Source organism: Ochotona curzoniae, unplaced genomic scaffold (genome assembly GCF_017591425.1).
Source record: "Ochotona curzoniae isolate NIBS_2020 unplaced genomic scaffold, NIBS_Ocur_1.0 scaffold_1037, whole genome shotgun sequence".
Taxonomy (NCBI): domain Eukaryota; kingdom Metazoa; phylum Chordata; class Mammalia; order Lagomorpha; family Ochotonidae; genus Ochotona; species Ochotona curzoniae.
Genome location: NW_024467083.1, coordinates 5,901,116 through 5,924,221, shown reverse-complemented (window position 1 = coordinate 5,924,221; position 23,106 = coordinate 5,901,116). Strand labels below are relative to the sequence as shown.

General features: G+C 41.7%; 1 protein-coding gene across 2 annotated transcripts; it reads left to right on the top strand.

Annotated features, from left to right (window-relative positions):
• Window positions 1–269: 269 nt before the first annotated feature.
• GCLM (glutamate-cysteine ligase modifier subunit) lies at window positions 270–21,834 on the top strand. 2 transcript variants are annotated; one of them, XM_040998399.1, is made up of 7 exons: window positions 270–606; window positions 6,458–6,523; window positions 8,618–8,702; window positions 11,009–11,068; window positions 13,062–13,264; window positions 14,586–14,700; window positions 18,808–21,834. In XM_040998399.1, exons 1-7 carry the CDS (start codon window positions 481–483, stop codon window positions 18,975–18,977), a joined length of 825 nt encoding a protein of 274 aa, XP_040854333.1. In that variant the 5' UTR covers window positions 270–480; the 3' UTR covers window positions 18,978–21,834. The 2 variants fall into 2 exon arrangements, with proteins under 2 accessions (XP_040854333.1, XP_040854334.1); XM_040998400.1 differs by lacking the exon at window positions 6,458–6,523 and having other exon boundaries at window positions 271–606.
• Window positions 21,835–23,106: the final 1,272 nt, after the last annotated feature.

Sequence of the window (23,106 nt, the reverse complement as noted above, 5' to 3'; positions counted from 1 at the left end):
CCCGGCAGGGGGCGCCGTGGCGTGCGCGCCGCCGCCAGCACCGCCCGCCCGCCCGCCCGGCCGGCGCCACGCCCGCCGCAGGCCGACGGCCAGTCACCCGCGGGGCCGGCGCCCCGCAGCCCGGTCGCGCCCCGCCCCTGCCCCGCCGCGGGACGAGTAACGGTTACGAAGCACTTTCGCGGCCACGATTTCTGCTTAGTCATTGTCTTCCAGGAAACAGCTTCCCTCAGTCGAGAGTCACTGTCGAGCGGCGGCCGCAGCCAGCAACGCCTCCTGCCCGGGTCGCCGCTCCGCCCGCCGCCCGGCCTCGCTCGGCCCCAGAGCAGGTTCCAGCCGCGCGGGGAGGGTTGGCAGCCTCGCGCTCTCCTTTCGGGCCTCGGGCACCGCGTCCTGCGAGGCGGCCGCCTTCGCCGCCCGCCCACCCACCCTCCTTCCCGCGGCCCCCGTCGCCGCTTGGGCCCCTCTCGGGCGACCGCTGCCATGGGCACGGACAGCCGCGCGGCCGGGGCGCTCCTGGCGCGCGCCCGCACCCTGCACCTGCAGACGGGGAATCTGCTGAACTGGGGCCGACTGCGGAAGAAGTGCCCGTCCACGCACAGCGAGGAGGTGAGCGCAGACGCGGGGCAGGCCGCGGGGTCGGAGGGAGACGGGGAGCGGCTGCTGGGGAGCGCAGGTGGCGGAGCTCGGGCGCCCGGGGTGGTGCGCACCTGGGCTGAGGCTGGGGAGGCGCGGAGTTGGGATCCCAGCGGCTGCTCGCTGCTGAGGCCACGGCGCCCCGAAAACTTAGCAGGTGCAGCCGCTCGGCGAGCGACGCCTCGGTCGGTGTTCACAACCAGCAGCAAAAGTCACCGACGTTACTGGATGCCTCTCCCTGGGCAGGGGTCAGAAAGGGGCCTGTGCATCGCTCGGTCTCTTCTGGTTTCTCGCTCCCTTCCCCCGCACCTTGTCCAGGTGCGAGACTGTTTCAGAGACCAGCCTTGGATGAGTGAAGTTCTCTTCCTAGTACACTTCACTTTTAGGATGATAACGTTAGTTTCTCCAATTCTGTGAGGCAGATGACTAGACATTCAAACGGGGTTTTTGGAGTAAGTTTTTTTTTGTTTTTTGTTTTTTGTTTTGTCTTGGCTAGGCATTAATCGGTTTTATTTGCTTGAGTCGTTAGTCGTAGCTGGCAGACGCTGATCTACAATGGGTCACTGGTTACATGTTTGTTGTCTCTCGGTGCCAGAGCGGATCATCATCTATTGGCTGCAGAGTTAATTGCTGCAGCATACTGGTTGGTTGGGACAATTTTAGTATGTTTTTTTTCCAGAAAATACCCCTTGAATATGTACACTTTTTGTGCGACAATTAAAATTTTAAAAAGGAAAACTTGAATAAAGCCAACCTTAACGTAGAGGAGCTTCGTGGCTTTGCAGAAGTCACCATCTCCGCGGCCATGTACTTGACTTTCAAAGTTGGGCATGAGACCTTTGTCAGCTAGCTTCCTTGAGAATTAAGAGATCATTTATGAACACTCTCACCACCCAGACATTTCTCTTCCTGTCACCTGACCGGGTCAGAAAGAAAACAAATCTTGATTAAAAGAAAAAAAAAAACAGTCCTGAACTTTGTCCTCTTCCGCTGTCAGCTGAGTGGCAGGGTGCTTCCCGGGCTCCTGGGACTGTGTCCTGGGCTGGTGTCAGGGATCAGCAGCTTTCAGGAGAGCAGAAATCTTGCCTTTTCCTTTTAATAGGACTGAGAACCCAAACCACGTTCCTTGTTCACGATCCAGCTGTTTCTACATATTTTTGCTTAAACCACCCCCAATTGACCATTTCTCCCCAAAAGAAGTGTTTCTGGGTTTGGGACAAAGACCCCTCCATTTCTTCTTGCACTGATGGTGATTCTGAATGTGTAGTGATAATATCAGGTGAAATTTTCTCTTACACCATTGTAACATATGCTCAAATGGTGCTTTTCTTGACCACACACACAGTAAGAAATGCACTGTGTTCTTGCAACCTCATTCTTAATTATTTATCTGTAGTTGTGTGAGAGTACTTCAGAAAGTTTGTGGAAACTGGAATCAGATTTATTTTGGAGCAGAAATGATTTGACATCTATGTGGAGTTATATATATAAAACGTTTTCCATGAACATTTGAAACCCCTTCATGTATGAATATATGAATATATCTGAAACAAAAGTGTAGTGGATACAATTGCTCATTATACATTGTATTCTGATTTTTTTCCATCCAGTTTTTTAAAAAACAATTTCTTAATGCACAGTTTGTAAAACATGGTTCAAATGACTGATTTTGGCTTGAAGTATTTCAGTTGGAGTGCTGTGTTGGAATAGACTAAACTAAAACTAGGAAACAGGAAAACTTGGAGGAAGGGCAGCACACAGGAAGAAAGTGGTGATAGCTTGGTTAGATGGAAGAGGCATGTTTCGTTTCTGTGGAGAGAGGAACTTTGTAATAACCAGATGTGTCACTTGAGTCAGCAATTTCATGGAAGAGACTGGACATACTGGGGTAGGGGGAGAAGGGGAAATCTCATTATTGAGAACATTTACAAATTGGGTAAAGAGTTATTTCTCAAAAACTCTCTAATGGTGATTTTTGATTCTGTACCTTCTGCCCAGTATTTGTGTGTCATTGGAAGTTTATGTAATCAAAATCTTTTTTTAAACAGACCATTATTGTTTTGCCCAATTCCTCCTTGTAAGGATGTTTAACTAGGTGAATCATGTGGTATGTGTTTAATTCTTACATAACTCCAGAACTGCTACTTCATTTAATTATGAAGATATTTAACTGTGGTGTGTGTGTGTGAGAGAGAAAGAGAGAGCACGAGCACGCACAAGACCCAGGACAAGGTTAATGTTTAGTCAGCCATTTTGGTAACATGTGGTTTTTTTTCATTTTATTTTATTTTTGAAGTTGTTTACATAGTTGAAAAGAACGCAGGCCCATGAGGACCACTGAGTAAGGTGGGGAGGTCCAAGATATGGCAGAAGGTGGATGGGACAGATGCTTCCAATGTTCGTTTTCTTCCCTTTTCTCCTGTACGGGGTGGGCAAAAGAAGATAAGGGGCCTGCCTCCCAGCTGGCAGACTACTTCAGAACCCAGGGATGGGGCTGTCCACCTGTTGTCCTCTTAAAAACCCCAATGTGGAGATGAATGTTGCAAGGGTATTGCTTAGTGACTTTTATAGTTCTGAGACACTAGTTGGTTTCATTGCTCCAAGGTTGAGAAAATCCTTTCAAGGACCATAGGCTGACAGAATCCACTCCACTGCATCCACTCATCCAGACACTTGCTGCCAAAACTCAGTAAGGAGATTGTTCTGTTCTCCATCTTCTGACGTGTCACTCAGTGTCCTCTGCAGGCCTAAATGAGCTGGCCATCATATCCCCCTTATGTACCTGGGCATGCCTTGTACTGCATAGGCATCAGCAAAGAAGGAGGCCCAGTTTTAACACGTGCACGTGGTCCAAGATCACACCATAAATCCTATTATCTTCCCTGTGCTGGGGGCTTGAACCCAGTGGTCCAGTCAAGCAATCTCCCAAGAAACTTCACCTGAGATGACCCCAGACCTGACCTTTGCATGTGCCAGGTAGTACACTGTCCAGTTCAGTCCATCACCCACATCAGACACACTTGTGATTGTCGTTGCCTAGTCAGTTCTGTGCCCAGCCTAGTCAGTTCTGTGCAAACTGATGGGTGCTGTGGCCTAGCCCAATTTAGCCTGCCACAGACATCACCCTTACACACACCAGCAGGAACTGCAGCCTAGTTGGGGCGACCCCCAGTAGCTCCCACAAGACCGCCCCAGCCTGGGTGGGGCGTGCACGTGCCAGTATGCATTGCATATTAGTCTGGTCCAGACAGCATGTGAATTTTAAGACTAAAAACCATGATGTTTGTGATACAGTCAATGGATTTCTCACACAATTATGACATTGACTTACATGTGATTTGTCGTGATTGATACTTTGTGGAACTCAAAGCTAATTAAATAAATAATTTCAGGAAAAAGGTACATATTCTTTTTTTTTTAAAGATTTATTTTATTTTATTGGAAAGTCAGATATACAGAGAGGAAGATCTTCCGTCCAATGATTCACTCCCCAAGTGAGCACAACAGCAGATGCTATGCTGACCTGAGTCCAGGAGCCAGGAACTTCCTCCGGGTATCCCACGCGGGTGCAGGGTCCCAAAGCCTTGGGCCATCCTCGACTGCTTTCCCAGGCCACAGGCAGGGAGCTGGATGGGAAGTGGAGCTGCTGGGATTAGAACCGGCGCCCATATGGGATCCCAGGAGTTCAAGGCGAGGACGTTAGCTGCTAGGCCACGCTGCCGGGCCCAAAAGGTACATATTCTAAAGACATAATAATCTTTGTGAATTGTAAAATTGAATCAGGAAAGCCAGATGAAAATTGTGGGAAAATTATTAAGAATTTTTCCTCTGGAAATGTGATCATTTGAGTGCAAGCATTCTTGATGGAACTGATGAGCCCTCAGTACTGCTACCTCAACTCCTATAAATTTTTAAAAGAATTTGACTTACAATTCAGTCTGTAAATATCACCAGCTCATTTTCATGTACTTCCTTAAATTTGATTATAAACACACGACAGAAGGATTAGTGTTGTAACTTGATTTAACAGGTTATTGCGGGTAGCATCTAAGTTATTATGGATTACCACTCTTAAGCTGTGAATAGGTGACTCTGTGCCTTTAAGTTAGTAAGTCAGATGCCCCTTGTCATTAGCTGCTCTGAGAGAGAGGCAGTAGAATTCCTGCATCAGCTTTGATCAGAAGCAATCATAGTTCTGAGATTGTGAGTTCAAAAGTTTCATCTCTGTTGTTGTTATTAGGAAAGCACTTTGGCAGTTTGGGGGCTGGCTTCTAGTTACTCATTTCCCTTTTCATTGATTGCCCGCGTAACGCAAAGCACTGTGACCTTTGTATCTGCGAAGCAGCGATTTCAGATTGCTGGCATTGACCATTTAGTGATTGTGACTCACTAGTTGAATAAGAGGTGGGACATTGTATTTTTCCTGATTAATAAAAACAGAAATCATTGGAGTGCCTGGCATGAGGTGAGTGTGGTACCAGAAATATTTCAGATTGAAAAGTCTTTGAATTTTGGAGTATTTGCATAGACTTTACTGAATCAGCATCTCTAATGCAAAAATTCCCAAACACCCTAAATTCTGCAACTTTTTCTGAGTGTTCTTGTCAGTGCTCCAAAGTCCTGGACTCCAGAACATTTCTGGTTTCAGTTGTTTAGATTAAGGAGGCTCAACCTGCATCTTTCTGTGATTGTTTTGTTCCCATTATGCATGTGTAGATCATCAATGAGTGAGTGAGTGTGTTTTTGTCTTTGGACCACAGTCAAAAAAAAATCCTGACTTTCATAGACATAAGAAATCTAGAGATAAGTAAACACTTTGAGTTTGCAACACTCTGTTTAGTTAGTGTAAAAGAAGTTTATTGATGTAAGAACATGTTGAAGACAGATTAGAAATGTTTGAAGTGCTAGGAAATGACCTAGGAACTGTCCTTGGTCCTCTTGGCCCCTGGGAGAACGACTGGTGGCTCTCAGATCTCAGAACGGACCAGTTAGTTGGGATGCTTGTAAATACCCGTGGTTCTGAAGAACGGTGTCACAGTGTAGAGGGTAAAGCACCACCTGTGACCCAGGTAGCTCATATAGGCACTGATTCAGGTCAGATCCCGGCTGCCCACTTCTGAACCTGCTCCCTGCTAAAGCAGGGCAAGCTGGCCCAAGTGTTCAGGCCCCTCCCACTCAGAGAGCTGGATGAAGTTCCTAGTGCTGTTACTGCCACCTGGAAAGTGAACCAGCAGAGAGAGGATCTCTATCTCTTCCTCTCTTTCTCTGTAACTCTGATTATCAAAATATATTAATTAATCTTAAACACACACACAAATAAACAGAAGTTCTGACTTCCCGTGGAGGGTGATTCAGCAGGAATAGGAGTGATCTTAGGAGTTTCTCACTGAATACACTGGCAAGTGTGGCGTTAGAATTCCTCTGGCCACATTTACTCTCATTTGTCTTTGGAGAATGCAGCAGAGTGGTTTGTGTGAATTCTGGTCAGGCTGTCTGGCTTTCAGTCCAAGTCCCTGCTGTTTATAAACTACCTCCTGGGAAAAATTATTGTTTCTTTATGAATGCCTTTGCATTTCAAAAGCTAACTTAAATTTTCTTTAGCATAGACTCAGTGGGAAAATAACTAGACTACTGCTTTAGGTTAAGAATGTTTAAGAATTAGTAGCATAAGAATGTGATTTTATATCTATGCTAAAGAAGCTAAAAACCTAGTAGAATGCAGATGGGCTGTGTGTTAATATCTTTTTTTTTTACTTGATTCTTTATTACGCTATTGTATTCTTATTGCAGTGTGATTAAGTTTCAAAATGCAACCCTTTTGCAGCTTCGAGATTGTATCCAGAAGACCTTGAATGAATGGAGTTCCCAAATCAGTCCAGATTCGATCAGGGTAAGTGAATGTGAACACAGACGCAGGTTAGAGTGGAAGTGAAAGGCCCATTGCAGTGGGCATTTGCCTAATCCTCTCCTTGTAAGCTCTGGGATCCTATATGGGCACCTCTGGTTCATATCCCAGCTTTTCTGCTTTTGATCCAGCTCCCTGCTTATGGCCTGGGAAAGCAGTGGAGATTGGCCCAAGCCCACAGAACACTGTACTTTTGGGGGAGACCCAGAAGAAACTCCTGGCTCCTGGCTTCGGATCGGGTCCAGCCCTTGTGGCCACTTGGGAAGTTAGCCAGTGTATGGAAGATCTTTCTCTCTCTCCTTCACTCTGTAAATCTGCCTTTGAAATAAAAATAAAATGAATATTTAAAGAAAAAAAAAAGAAATATTAAGTGACCCTAAGAATACTAATGATAATTTATAGCTTAAAAAAAGAGAAGGAAAAAGAACTAATTTCCACCAGTCTCGTCCCCATCAAGGTTTCATTGCAGGTTCTGTGTGATCTGGGAGAAAAATGGTTATGCAAAGAGTTTTACCTGGTAGATTGCTTTGAGAGAATATCACCCCAGTAATATAATGAAATTAGAGATAACTTTAAATGTCAATTTCTGAAGAAACAGTAAAGAACTTTGTCATGAAATGTCAGGGTATAATTATTATCATGTTGGTATACAAAATACTTTTCCATAATTTAGTTCAGCCAAAGTCTTGCCTCTGTTTTTCTGATTTTTTTTTTAACTTATTGAAAAGTAGACACACAGATCTCCAGTGGTTTAATCCTCAGCTGCCTACAAAAGCCAAGACTAGGCCAGGCTGGGCTGGGACCTGGGAGCCCAGTCTGCATTTCCCAAATGAGTGGAAGGGACCCAGCAACTTGAACTGTCACCTGCTGTCACCCATGCTGCATGGTGGCAGGAAGCTGGAGTTGGGAACAGAGCTGAGACATGAATCTAGGCACTCTGATAGGGAATGTGTCCCAAGGAGCAGCTCAAGCACTGTGCACAGGTGACACCCCCCCACGTACACAGACTACTTCAAAAGTATGGAAGAGGTTAAGTCCTGGAAATACTTGTTCCCGTGGCACACTGCAAGTTTGTACTTTGCGACACTGATTAATCAGTTTTTCTGAAGTGGCTCTTCTGTGTGTGCATACTTAGCGTAAATGCTTATTAAATCTCTTTGAGACATGCTAGACAAAGAAGTGTCCTAAAGAATCATGGGAAAATTCAAAAAATCAAAAGCTGACGCAGCAGGTTAAGCCACTGCTAGGGACTCCTACGTGTCATACAGGTCTAACTCTGTGCCAGCAGCACACCCTGGGAGGCAGGGGTGATGGCTCGATTAACTTGGGTCCCTGCCACCACATGGGAGAGGCCCAGATGGACTTCTTGGCTCTTAGCTTAAGTCCTGGTGCAGCCCCTACTGTTGGATATTTGGGGAGTGAACCAGTGAATGGAAAAATCTCTCACACACTACCTTTCAAAAAAAAAGTTACTTGCTATACTTACATACCCTTCTCCTGCTTATTTTGTATATCCTCTTTTTCAGACAGGCAACCTTCTGAGTAACATCAAACATGATACTTCTGTCCCAGAAAATTGACGCACATAGCCTTTTATCTTGATTTTTATTTTTAAAGATTTACTCATTTTACTTGAAAGAGTTACAAAGATGGGAGGGGAAGACAGAAACCTTCCATCCGCTATTTGACTCCCTAAATGGTCATAGGGGGTCAGAGCTGATTTGAAGTTGCAAGCAAGGCTGAAAATCAGGAGCTTTTACCAGGCCTTCAACGTGGGTGCAGGGGTCCATTGCTTTGGGCCATGCTCTGCTGTTTTCTTAGGTTATAGCAGGGAGATGCATTGGGAAATAAGTAGCTGGAACTCAAACCTGTGCCCATGTGGGAAGCCAGCACCACAGGTTGAAGTTAATGTGATACACCACTGCCCTGGCCCCTTTAGAGCCTTGTGAAGCCCAGACAGACCTCAGGTAAAGAATCCTGTTGTTGCATGAGTTCTCTGCCCCTAGAGGGCAGATGAATAAAAAACGATTTTGTCATCAGAAACACTGATTTTTATCTGTTTACAAATATATGTTGTAGGAGTTTCCAGATGTGTTGGAATGTACTGTGTCTCATGCACTAGAGAAGATAAACCCCGATGAAAGAGAAGAAATGAAAGTTTCTGGTAAAGTCTGGTCTTTACACATTATTCTTGCTATACAGTGAAATGATAGAAGTTGTCACACATATGAGAGTGAGCTTTGGAACATGACTTTGTTGTAATGTCAGGTCTAATAGGGAAATACAGGAAGCCAGTGCTGGCTCCCTCCATAGAGTCAGAATAGAACTTCAATCTGATGTTCTTCATGAAATTCTAGTGTCATGCTTATGTAACCTATGCCCCTAAAGTGAAGGCAATGGAAGGGACAAGACAGGGGCTTAGGTGCAGTGTCTGCCCAAGGCAGAGATAAGCCTGCCCTCCTTGGTGAGCCTGCAGAGTGGAACATCTGGGCTACAAGTGACCTGTGGGAATTGAGTGTGCATGTTACACATTTGAGACAGATGCCATGAGGGATTCCCATATTCTAGAACCTGTATAGGACTCAAGGAATGCAAAAGGGAAAGGGAAAGGTCTGGCCCACTTACAGCACAGTGTGTTCATTGGAAGCTTGAGCTCAGCTGATTGAAGTTCCTGAATGTACAGTGTAGTATTGACTGCACCAATCTTGCACTGGCCCCAGTTTCTTCATCTGCAAAATGGGGGTGCATCAATTTTACATGATTCTTTGTAAATTGGATGAAATAACAAAAGCAACACTCAGCACGTTGTGGCCATGAAGTACTAGGTGTCTGTTATTTGCTATCGTGTGGTTATTGTGGTGGCTAACTAATTTATTATTGTTACCAAGATGGACGTATAGGGTAAGATAGGCTTGTCGTTTGATTATGATAGTAATTGCTACCCTTTATTAAGTCTTACTTTATACCAGGCACCCTAGTTGTCACTTTATAACTAGATTTCTTATTATAATTCTTAGAACAATTTTGCAAGGTAGGTCTGTTGGTCCCTGGATATTTGCTGGCAGTAAGTCACTTGATTGTCACACAGTCCCTTTGTGGTTGCCAGAAACCCAAATGCCAGAAACCATTACTTTCTATTAAATTCACATTGCTATTTGGATTGAGAAAGAAATAAAAACAGTATTCGATTTATTGATTATAATTCACCAGGACATAGATTCTGTGCATGTTTATGTATGTGTTTATGTATATTTACATACAAACTGCATATGTGTATATACACACACACATGCATGTTTAAAGATAGGTTGAATATCTCTTACCTGAAGTGTTTGGGCTCAGAGGTGTTTCAGATCTCATAGTGTTTCAGATTTTTGATACTTGCATAGACTACCAATTGAGCACCTTCTAATCTAAAGATACAAAATACTTCAAAATCTGAAACTTGCTAAGCATTGTGTCAACTCTTAAACAGTTTTACAGCTTAAAGTTTGTAGTGGTTTTGCCTTTCAGTTCAGGGATATTCAACCTGTTGGTGTCCTCTGCTATTAGGAGAGCAGATCTTAATGGCTGGCAGTGGTAGACCATACACATCTTTTATAAAACAGAAAGTGAATAGAACAAAACTCACAAGCAGGTTACATCCTTTGACTCACAATCCAGTTTTTGCTTACTCGCCTTTGGGGAATGATTCACTGTAACGTCCAACAAGAGAAGTTTGCTTTAACATTTGTCTGATGAAGAAAACTGGAACCATTATTGGGATGTTCAGTGAGCATTTATATCCTTTAATATGTCCTGTACAGAATTACAGAACAATTTTCTTATAAAATTATACATTACAACCAAAAATAAACAGAAGTTTTCCCTTGGGTGATGGGAATGGCAATTCTTTTTGATCTTTGATAGATTTTCCTTATTTCTAGAGTAAACACATGACTTCTATCAAGGATTTTCAGACAGCAAACTACTATGCAGAAATATGTTTTTAAAATTATTACATGAGGATAAAAAATTAGAAAACTGTTACACTCACTTTATATGATCAAGAGTTGGAGGGTAATGTCTGAAAATGGAAGCATTTGCCTTGGGAAAGTATGATTGTCCTCATCACAGCAGTCTATTTAATCTGTGTAGATTTTATGTTGTTGGAGAAAAACATAGAATGCTGAATCACTGTGTAGTCCACCAAAGTTTATTGTGATTGAAGCTCCTATATTTATTTGCCCTATCTTCTAATAAGTAGAAAATTAATAATTGGGTTTTTTGTTTTAACAAATATTTAACTAGCAAATAATTTCAGAATTATAATAGAAATATATTTTATGTCTTAATGAAAGCTATAAAATTATTACACAAGGAATAAAAATTTCTCTCAGAATTATCTGTTATCCTATTATCCTAACAGTGTTAATACTATATAGTAAATGTATTCTGAAATGGAGTAATCCTTTTCCTTTGTTATCCAAGCAAAACTGTTCATTGTTGAAGCAAACTCTTCATCATCAACCAGAAATGCAATTGACATGGGTAAGCAAAGATTTAACTTTTTCTTAATAGTGGAGTTTAAATTAGTGTAGGTGTACTAATTATGAGTTGTATTCAGATCCAAGTGAAAAAAAAATGAACTGATTTTAATTTCTTAAAGCAGCTATGTAACTATGAGTCCTGTATCATCATATTTTGATACATAAAAGGAATATAAAAGATATAATAAAGGTTAACTATCTACTACCATATAATTGTATTCTTATATTTATTATATTCTTGACATTTCTTAAATTGTTTCATTCGTAACACTTAACATATTCTTATTTTTTAAAGACTTACATTTATTTAAAGTCAGAGTTACAGAGAGAAGGAAAGAGGGAGTGAAGGAGATCTTCCATTTGCTGGTTCACTCCATAAATGGCCAAAATAGCCAGAGCAAGTCCAGGCTAAAGCCAGGAACTAATGGGCTCCCATGTGGGTTGAGGGGGCCCAAGTACTTGAAACATCTTTCACTGCTTTCCTAGGCCATTAGCAGCAGACTGAATTTAAAGTGGAGAAGCTAAAAGACATTATTCTGTGCCCATATTGAATAGCAGCGTTGCAGGCAGTAACTTTAACTGCAGTCCCTGTGCTCTTAATACTTAATCACATTCTCAGTCCTTTTAGTATTATAGCTGAGGTACCAAAACAACTACCACAGAATAAACAAACACTTTCTATCTTTCCATTTTCAGCACTTCTTTGGATTATTCAGGTAATACAGTGACCAAAGTTTTCCCTTAAAGCATTTTTCCATTATTTATATATATGGTAAAGATTTAACTCATTGGTTCTTCAAGAAGTTGGAATGAATGATAATTGTTTAAAACAAGCTCTTAAATTTTTATAGAAATTCTAGAATGATATGAGCCTTGCGGCATAGGAGTTGTGGCTCAGCTTGCCTTGCTAGTATGCCATGTCACATTGCTAGCTGTAGTCCAGTGGCTGCTCTTGTGATGCAGCTTCCTGCTGGACCCAGTGCCCCTCGGAAGGCAGCAGTTGATGGTCCGAGTGCTTGGGCCCCTACTACCAATGTGGGAGACCCAAATGGAATTTCTGATTCTTAGCTTTGGCCTGATCCAACCCTGGCTGTTGGGGCCATTTGGGGAGTGAACCAGTGGACGGAAGATCTGATGGAAGATTCATGTCTCTCTCCCTCTCTGTCTTGTTTTCACTCTGTTTCTGTTCCCCTCTAATTCTCTTTATAGATTAAAGCTGTAAATTAGTTTTTCATGATCTTAAGTTTATTCTTGGCCATAACTACCAACTATAGAATAAATATTGGGTTGGAAATCTTGTGATCACTCATATGAGATACTAGTGAGCAAGCAGGACAGACAAGGACCAGTGCTGTGGCTTAGTGCATAAAACCTCTAGCTGCAGTGCCTGCATCCAATATGGATACCAGTTCAGTTTCCATCTGCTCCACTTATTATCCAACTTCTTGCTAATATGCCTGGAAAACCAGCAGATAGCCCAGGTCCTTGGGTGCCCTCATTCATGTGGGAGACCTGGAAGAAGGTCCTGGCTCCTGGCATTGGACCAGCCCAGCTGTAGCTGTTACAGCCATTTAGGGAGTGAACTAGAACATGGGTGATATCTCTCTGTCTCTCCTTCTCTTTCTGTAAATCTACTTTTCAAGTTAAAATATATATATACACACACATATACATATATAAAACCCAACAAAGTGAGAAAGACAATGGCTGTGGAGATAAGGAGGTTACCAAAAGATCATGGGGTCCAGTAGACAAGAAGGAAGCCTGCTTCTCAGAAAAAGCTCCACTCGCCTGACATCCAGAGAAGTGGATGAACAGGTAATTGGCATTTATTGAAAGATGAGGATGTTCTAAGTGAAAGGTAAATAATGAAGTCTAGTAATAGAAAGCTAGCAAATGACATGGACAAAAGTCAGGGGGTTGCTTTGTGGATGTTGGAAGTATTTATTTTTGCCAGGTAACAGTTCTCTCCTTTGTCATCTCTCTGTCGTCAGCCTGTTCCGTCCTTGGAGTTGCCCAGCTGGATTCTGTGATCATTGCTTCCCCGCCTATTGAAGATGGAGTGAATCTTTCCTTGGAACACTTACAGCCTTACTGGGAGGAATTAGAAAGCTTAGTGCGAAGCAAAAAGATTGTTGCCATAGGGACCTCTGATCTGGACAGAACACAGTTGGAGCAACTGTATCAGTGGGCACAGGTAGGGTACACCCTGAGCAGCCCCCGGGGAGGGGGAGTCTTCAGGATTCAGTCTCAGCTGCATGCTGCAGAACCTCGGCCTACACACAGCGGCCACTCACTGATGCTGACTGCTTCCTGTGTGGGTTTTAACGGGTGCATTGGGTTTTTTTAAATAGTACATCTAACTGAGCTAAATATTGGTCCTATTTAAAATGAGTGGCAAATACACTAGAAAATGTATTGAAACTTGCAGAGCCAAATGAATTAAGGCTATTTCCCTCAGTTTTACTGACATATTGAAAATACTACATTTTTAAAAAGATTTATTTTTTATTTGAAAGGCAGAATTAGAGAAGACAGAGAGAAAGAGATTTCTGTCACAATGGCCAGAGTTGAGCTAATCTGTATCAGGAGCCAGAAGCCTTCTCCAGGTCTCCCACATGGATGCAAGGGCCCCCATCCTCCGCTGCTTTCCCAGTCCATAAGCAGAGAACTGGATGGGAATTGGAGCAGCTGGGACTTGGAACAGAGCTCATGTGGGTTGCCAGCACCAAAGGAAGAACCTTAGACTACAATGCCACAACACCAGCTTGAAAATACTATTCTATTTAGCCATTATTAAGCCCTGGCTATAATTTCCTAAGCAAGGAAATATGGTTTATAACCAGTACTTTTTCTGTTATTTAAAGGTGTACAAGACTGTATGTCCATACAGCTTGATAAGGAGTGGGTGTCATAAACCGGGACCAGCAGCTGGTGCAACACTTCACCCTGCCTGCTTGGGACATCTGCGTCCCATATCAAAGCGTAGGTTCAGGTTACACCTGGGAAGTAGTGCTTAAGGGTTCAGTTACTGAAGTCCCTATCATCCATGTTGGAGACCCAAATGCAATCCCTGGCTCCTGGCTTCAGCTTGATTCAGTGCCCAGTGTTGCTGCCATTTGCAGAATAAACCAACAAATTAGAGATCTTTTTTTCTCTGTCTCTCCATTTCTGTCTCTCACTTTGCTTTTCAAACAAATAAATCTTTTTGAGAAATCTAATCACCTCCACTCTCTGGCCTAGCATCCCACATAATTATTAGAGAAGTAACTTATTAGTCTCTTATTTAGCTTTCTTTTTTATTTTGTATATTAAGGGAACAGATTTCATGCATTTCATACATGCAGTTTTAAAAGCATAATAATATTTCCTTATGCTTCATCTTTGACCACATCCTTTTCATTTTTTCAGATAAGAAAACCCTAAAGAAAGTGTTATTCCTTCTTTCTCTCTTTTTTCCCTTACTTTCTCTATTGCTTAACACGGTAAAAAAAAAATTATTTCACTTTCACTTCTAGGTAAAACCAAATAGTAACCAGGTTAACCTTGCCTCCTGCTGTGTGATGCCTCCTGATCTGACTGCATTTGCAAAGCAGTTTGATATACAGCTGCTGACTCATAACGACCCTAAAGGTGAGATGGCTGCTTTCATTTGTAGCGTTGGACCATGGACTTTATAGAAAGCTGCTTGTTGAAATCAAAGTGTGCTTTATAGTGATGAATGGACAGTGTTGCTGTCCTGGATTATTCATAATGGTTAGTTCAAAGTGTAAGCCTTTATTTTTACTTCTGCCCAAGAAGAGGAAAAGATGAAGGGGTCTGCTGAGCTTTACAGGACACCCTAAATAGTAATAAATAGATTGTCTAGCATGGCCAAGATTGGATCAGAGAGCTACTTAATTACAAAGAATAAAAACCTGAAAAAAGCAGATATAATTAAATTTGAAACATAACGAACATCTGAAGATGGACTTTGCTTAAAGATTTAGTTAAGAGTTACACAGAGGATGAGACAGAAAATCTTCCATCTGCTGATTGACTCCATAGATGGCTGCCAACAGCTAGTCTGGACTAGGCGGAAGGGAGGACCCAGGAGCTTCTTTTAGATACCCCACACGTGTGCGCATGCCCAAGCAGCAGGGCCATCTTCCACTGCTTTAGAAGTGGAGCAGCCGGGTCTCGAATAAACACCCATGTGGAATCCCAGAGTCATAGATGGTGATTTTACCTGCTATGCCACAATGCTGACTCCTGGTGAAATAATTGATTATATATTTTGTTAATCATTACTGTCAGGACATGTAGTTAATGTTAATTCAAAGTATTGCTACTGAGAATGGCTTATCTGCCTCTTAACATTTCACAAGATAACTAGAAAAACGCTAGAAGATAATATTAACATGCAAAGATATTCACTAAGTTAGAAGTGAGAAATATCCTGTGAAAGTTTTAAACCTAATTTTTTAATAGAAATTCTAATTTAATAACTATCAAATAACTGTTTATAAATACTCCTTGAAGAAAAAACATCTAGCTTTTACTTCCATGTCTAACATGATCACATGTTCAGTGGGTAGATGCAATTTGTTCACTTTTGTACCTATGGATAACTTATAAAGATCCTATGTGTTGGCCGTCTGCCCCGCCCCATTGCTTTTCCCTGCTTCATTGGAGTAACAGGAGAAGAATGTTAACAGTTACAGTTCATTGAATGCCAGACATCATCCTACATAATTCAAGAGAGTATCTTTAATCCCTGCAGCAGCTGAAACACAGCACTTTCTTGATGAGGAACTAGAGCCTCCAAGTTGAGGAAACTAGCTAGGGTAACCGTTGGCACAGGGCCTGGGTTTGGATGCATCTGAAGCCTCTTCTCTAGACGGCTGTCTCCTGATTTGAAGCATTGCTAGCGCAGTATTCCAATTTAAAAGCTACTTTCTTACCTGTGTCCATTTTAGTGATACCAGAACTAGATACAACTACACTACAAGGACTTTTGTTTCCTTGCTATAGTAGAGATTTCAGCTAACAAGTAAACAACATTCTTTGAGAAAGTCCTTTTAGGAGTGGGCTATGGCACAGTGGGTCAGGATGCCCACCTTCCATGTCCCCTAGGAGCAAGTCCCACCTCAATACCACATCCAACTTCCTGCTAATTCACACCCTGGGAGGCAGCAGACCGTGGCCTGAGTCTCAGGTACATGGAGGGACAGATGGATTTTCTGACTCTGGGCTCCACTCTGACCCAGCCCAGCTGCAGGCACTTGGGCAGTGGACCAGCAGAAGGAAGATCCTTCTGTCTCTGTCTTATCCTACATTTCAAATAAATAAGTTTTGTTTAAAAAAAAGTAAGTCACTTTAGTGAAAAATCTGAGAATTGCTGTGCGTGTTCTAAAATCTAAGTTACTTAGTCTTCTGTATATTAACAAACATATCGTGTATCTGTTTAGTTTAAAACTAAAATTAAAAAGACAATCAATTGTCAAACGCCTGACATATAAGAACATACCAAAAAGGACTTAGTTTCCCACTTTGTGCACAGCTGCAGTACATTCTGCCTAGGAGTTACCATGCTGCAGTGGGTTAAACTGCTGCCGTCTGCCATGCCAACACCCTGTGTGAGCGCCAGGTTCAGCTCTGGCTGCTCTGCTTTTGATCCAGCTCCCTGCTAATGTGCCTGGGAGAGCAGCTGAAGATGGCTCAGGTACTTGGGCACCAGCAACCCACATGGGAGACCTGGATGAAGTTTCTGACTCCTGGCTTCCATCTGGTCCAGCCCTGGCTGCTGTGGCATCTGGGGAATGAACCAGCAGATGGAAGATACCTTCCTCTTGCTTGCTCACTCTGTGTGTGTGTGTGTGTGTGTGTGTGTGTGTGTGTGTGTGTGTGTGTGTATCAGTGTGTCACTATCATTCTAGCCCTCCCTGTCTCTGTAACTGTGCCTTTCAAATAAATGGAAATAAAATCTTTAAATTTTTTTTGAGGAAAAAATGGAATAAAAACACAGTAAACAGGGAGCAATGCTGTGGTTTAGCAAGTAAGGACTCTGCCTGAAATGCCAGCATCCAAAATGGGTACTGATTGAGTCCAGGCTGCTCCACTTCCACTCCAGCTCCCTGACAATGGCATGGAGGAGCAGCAAAGGATGGTCCAAGTTCTTGAGACCCTGCACCCATGTGGAAGATCCAGAGTAAACTTCTGGCTTCAAACTGGCCCAGCTCCAATTGTTATAGCCATTTGGGCAGTAAACCAGTGAATAAAAGACTTCTCTGGGACCCAGCGCAGTAGCCTAGAAGCTAAAGTCCTCACCTTGCATTCGTTGGGATCCCATATGGGTACTGGTTCATGTCCTGGTGGACCCACTTGCCATCCAGCTCCCTACTTGTGGCCTGGGAAAGCAGTTGAGGACAGCCTAAAGTCTTGAGCCAACGTCTTTACTATAGCTTTCTAACAGACTCTGGTTCTGACCCATCAAGACCCTCCCAAATTCTGACCTTTTTTTAAGATTTATTTTATTTTTGTTGGAAAATCAGATATTCAGAGAGGATGAAAGACAGAGAGGAAGATCTTCAGTCCGAAGATTCACTCCGCAAGTGAGTGCAATGGCCGGTGCTATGCCAATCCGAAGCCAGGATCCAGGAACTTCTTCCAGGTCTCCCACACGGGTGCAGAGTCCCAAGGCTTTGGGCTGTCTTCGACTGCTTTTCCAAGTCACAATTAGGGAGCTGGTTGGGAAGTGGAGCAGCTGGGACACAAGCCAGTGCCTATATGGGATTCTGGTGCATGCAAAGTGAGGACTTCAACCATTAGGCTACCACACCAGGCCCTCCATAATTTTTCTGAAAACCCTTTGGATATATACCATGTAAACAGATCAATACATACATATGTTTATGAGGGTACTTTAAAACTTTTGAGAATATTAAAAGGCAAATATAGATGGGTCTTTATCCCAGAGGTTAAGGTATCTATGTCCTGTATTGGAATAGCTGTATTTGATACCCAGCCTTCACCTCCTGACTCCAGCTCCCTACTAATGCAGTCCTTGGGAGGCAGCAATGATGACTCAAGTAATTTTTTTAAAGATTTGGTATTTGTATATTCAAATGGCAGAGTGATAGGGCGAGGGGAGGAAAGACTTCTTCCATCTCGTGGGTCACTCCCCAGATGGCCACAGCAGTCAGGGCTGGGCCAGCCCTAACCAGACGCCAGGAATTCCATCCAGGTCTGACTTGAACAGTCCGTCCAATATGAGATGCTGACATTGCAAGTGACAAGTTACCTCACTGCACCTCAATACTATTCTCTTGTTGGTCTTTCTGAAGTGGCTTTGTATATAGTCACAGACACAGAGTATATGGACGTATGTGTAGTAATGCACACACACACGGTAAATGCAGAGATCCGTGGAAAATAGTTTTAAGGAAATGGCAGTGGAAATGATGTGTCATCTCTGACAAGATCATGAGTGACTCTTTCAAAAATTCTTTCTACTTTCCCATGTTTTCCCCCTGGAGACTTTTCAGATAGTGCAAATGTCCAGGCTCACTCACCAGATATTACGAGTGAAAAAGAGTGGAGTCCAGCTCTAGATTCTTCTCAGAGAACTGCCTGGTTCAGATTCATAGTACACACACAAGCATCGCTCACTCCCAGCCTGTAGCACTTCAGTGCTCACCTACATATCAGACTGCTTTGGTTGCAATCTAATACTTTACCTTTGTTGTCTGTTTTTCACAGAACTACTTTCTGAGGCAAGCTTCCAAGAGGCTCTTCGGGAAAGCATCCCTGATATCCAAGCCCACGACTGGGTGCCCCTGTGGCTGCTGCGGTACTCTGTCATCGTGAAGAGCAGAGGCATCATCAAATCCAAAGGCTACATCTTGCAAGCTAAAAGAAGAGGTTCCTAAGTGTGACTTGGGAGCACAGCCCCCTAATCTGTATTTTCCTTGAAGATAAAATTGAGGTGTACACAGATCTTCAAGCTATATTTGACAGTATGTTCTCTGCCATGCTTTGCTCCTCCGTCAGCCCACTCACATGAACAGCCATATTGTTCTCATTAAACTTTTGTTTCCTTACTGAAATTGCTTATAGAGCAAATACTTGCAATATATTTTTCCTTTATTTTTTATGACTAATAGAAATCAGGAAAATTTGTTGTTAGATATATTTTGGCCTAGGTATCAGGGTAATGTATATACATATTTTTTATTTCCAAAATAATTCATTGCTTTTTACTCTGTAGTATAATTAAGCAATTTAATTACAGTTGTTAAAAATGAAATACTAGAAAATATTTTTCCTGTCATTGATAAAATAATTCTATTTCAGAGTAACTGGAGAAGTTGGGATCGACTAGTAATGTAAATAAAATTCATTCTTCAGTATATGAATGGCAACTTAAAATTTTTTGTGTGTCTTTGCTTATAGTTTAATGGTTTAACTTGTATTCTTGTGCCATATTTTATCCTCTGTCATTTGCAAAAATGGACCAAAGGAAACCAGAACTCTGAAATTACTGTTTGCATTTACCATGTGAAAGGCACAATAGGCTCTGGAGAGAGGGGGCACAGAGCTGCCATTTAAAAATCAGTTGAGTAAAAGGTATGATACTTGTATTGCATTAATTCCTGACTAGGAGAAAGAAAGCCAGACAAGAATAAAAAAATACTTCAGTTCAGGACCTGTAGACCTATGTACATGTAGACCATGCTGTTTCGGCTCAATCTTAGCCATTGTTTAGCAGGACAATATAATAAAAACTTTAGAGTTAGAAGAGACTATAGAACATTGAGTATATATTTCTTCCTTAGTTTAAGAACCAGAAAGTTGCAAATAAGAAATCCTGTGACCACAGATCTCCTTAATTCTGTAAACTTGTATATGTAACCCAAATAGTTTGAAAAAATTCTTTTTAAATATCTTGTATCATATTTTTTAAGCCACAGGACTATATAAAACTAATTTTGCTCATTTTTTTAAGCTTACAGAAGAGAGGTACAGTTTCATATTCAAAATAAATGCAATTTATCCGTTTTCTCAATGAGGTTTTGTGGTTGATTGAATAGCTTTATAAATAGAATTATAATGGAAAATCAGCTGATTTGCCTGCTAAAATGTGTTTACATTTTGAGCTTGTTAAAGCCTTCTAGCATTTATATTAGTTGTATGTGATGTTATTAAATACATAATTAACTTTCCAATTTGTAAATGTACACTATTACGTGTAAGTCCTAAGGAAATTATATTTTAAATCTACAATGACCTGAGATTGTGAAGGAACTTAAATATTACAATCACTGATTAAAAAAAAAATACCTAGTGTTCTCCTAAACTTAGAATAAATTAAATCATCTGAAGGTTATTAACAAAAAGGCAAAACCACTGTAGTGTTTAATTCAGCAGAAACTTTTTTTGTGATCTCTCCCTTCCCCATTCAAACTCTGACAAAGAAGCAATATTATACATTGATATGCGATGGGATCACATGTGGGCTTGTTAAATAAGTTATGGTGTTTTACTCTGTACCTAGAACTCAAACCAGATTTTTTTGATTCCTTATGACTTTCCAGCTTATATTCACATCTTATTTTTTTTCTAAGCAAATGATCAGAATATAGTAAATAGTTTCCAAGTATCTTAGTACTTAACAAGGCATAAATAAAACCAAATAGTCACTTAAAACTAAAACTAACAAGTTTTATGGGACAATAGGAACCCATTAACCCAACATAGTATTTATTTAATTGTGCTTATCTAGTAAACATAAAAAGAAGCTATGGCTTGTGGGTTATGTTTCCAAAATACACAGGAACCTTACTTTAACAGGATTTACTGTAACTTGAAATTTGTTCTATCACAATTCTGTCTCAGATTCCCATCCAAGAAGCTATAGGCACCAGAAGGACCAAGTGTCACAGTGTAAATTCTGAGGACCATGTGCCAGTTAGTATGGAACTTGTTTAGGAAGGCTAGCTTTAGAACTTGCAGCATAATTAATAGATAATCATTTTTTAGTTCCCACAGCAGATAATCTGGTTCAGCACGTACAAAATGGAAAAATAAAGTTAATCTATCCACACTGCATGAGTAGTTCATATTTTTCCATACGAAGCAAGTAGTAAACAAAATTAGGATTTTAGTTTCCTGTGATAGAAGGTCTAAGACCCAATTCTTTCTTTATATAAAATTTTCTTTCTAGGTTTTCTACACAGTATTCATATCTGGGAATATAAGCAATTAACATTTATTGTATTTTGGCCAACAATTCATCTTTCTGTAAATGTACATTTATAGAAATATGAAGCTATTTTAATGAGAATTCATTTTTTCATACTCAATTCACCAGTTTATACTAATGAACCTAATTTTTCAGTCAGTAACTTCTTAATGTATCAAAAATTGTTTCTATCTTTCACCCACAAAGTTGGTGAAGGGATATATCTACTTTACTTTTAGAAAATGTTTTCATTATTTTTATAGTTTTCAGAATTAGAAATAGTTAGAAAGGGAAGATGTTTTGGATAATACTTTTTCCTGTGTGTTTGTAGTGGTATACTATAAAATCAAATCAAATACAAAGCATTATCAATTAAATGTTTATAATTTTTAATTTCACTTATATTGAATTTAATAAAAATCAAGTGTGAGCTGTATATTTTTAATTGAATTGTTTCAACAGTCAGGTGTATCCTGCAGCATTATACTGATTTGGAACTATTTACATTATGACTTGAAAATAAATTATGAACAATTTTTAAACATGTAATTGATATAAGTATTTATTAATCCATTCAACAGATGTATTGAGCGGCTACTGAGTGCTGGACACTGCTAGGTGCTACACGTAGACGCATGCCTTCAAGGGGCATGCAGAACATTGGGAATGGTATGAGAAGGCCTGAACATGAACAAGAGCAGTAAACATATGCTATGTCTGTTGCTGGGAGAACCGTGTGGACAGCACTGGCGGCACATGCTATAAAGTAGTCTGGTGGTGGGTTAATACAAACTAGATTTCCTAAAGAAATCAGCATTTGAGTAGGGGCATATGACTCTGGGTAATCTTTCTGGACAGATGCCCTTGTTTGCTAGGTTTGAATATTAAGTCTTTCTTGAAACAAGAGTAGGTAAAAATTGGAAAAGTCACACTTCATAAGAGATGAAAATTTGCCCAACTCCCTAAATAATCAGGGTATGGCTAGATGTGGTTCCACCACCAAGTCAAAACCTCCAACATGATTCTTCAGCGTTAGCAAGGAGCTGGATTGAAAGCAGAGCAGTCAAGGCTGCAAAAGGCACTCAGTGGGCACAGACTTGGCCACAACATTGCCCCCAGGAATTCATGTTCTTCCTCGCGGTTATGCCATCTGTAGCGCACGGTCTGCATTCCCGTGGCACAAAGGATTGGACAACTTTTCAGGAATTAAACTGAAGAAGTCAGGGAGACGACCCTGCCTCCCCTCTTAAGACCGTACTCCTAGAGATCCCCCAACTTCATGTAAGAGGCCAAAACCTTGTCGCTTGGCACATCTGGCTGACGGCAGTGCTCTGGCGGGGAACCACGTACCAACAGGGAAATGTGCTGTGACTTTAACAACCAAACTGGTTTTTGTTAAAGAAGAGTTCGGCTTAGGCTGGGCACTCATCCTTTCTCACCTTGAATAACTTACTTTCTTCTTTGCTCCTTTTACAACCGCGCAAACATATTCTAGTAAACCCTGCATCCTTAAAATGGTTGGAGGCCCGCGTGCCACCGGGGCCTGACTAGGGCGATCCTGTAATGCTGATGGCTCCGGAAACTCCTCACCTGGGCCATTCCAAACTACCTAGGAGCCTTTCGGCAAGCCCCCAGCTCCACGCCCCTTCTTAGGGTTCTTGTGGCCGCGGCACCTGCCCCCGGAAGGGGATGGTGCCTGTGGCTCTTTGGGAGTGAAGCCTGGCTCCAAACCCTTCCCCTCACTATCCCTCCCCTTGTGTCCGCCACTAAGAGTCTTCACTACCTTAACTAGCCGCCCCTTGGCCTTTAGGGAAAAA

Bases quoted from the DNA above. Each gene is read 5' to 3' on its own strand.
- GCLM (XM_040998399.1), top strand. From the start codon at position 481: ATGGGCACGGACAGCCGCGCGGCCGGGGCGCTCCTGGCGCGCGCCCGC. The intron at 11,069-13,061 runs GTAAGCAAAGAT...CTCTGTCGTCAG, and splicing joins CAGAAATGCAATTGACATGG to CCTGTTCCGTCCTTGGAGTT. The intron at 13,265-14,585 runs GTAGGGTACACC...TTTCACTTCTAG, and splicing joins AACTGTATCAGTGGGCACAG to GTAAAACCAAATAGTAACCA.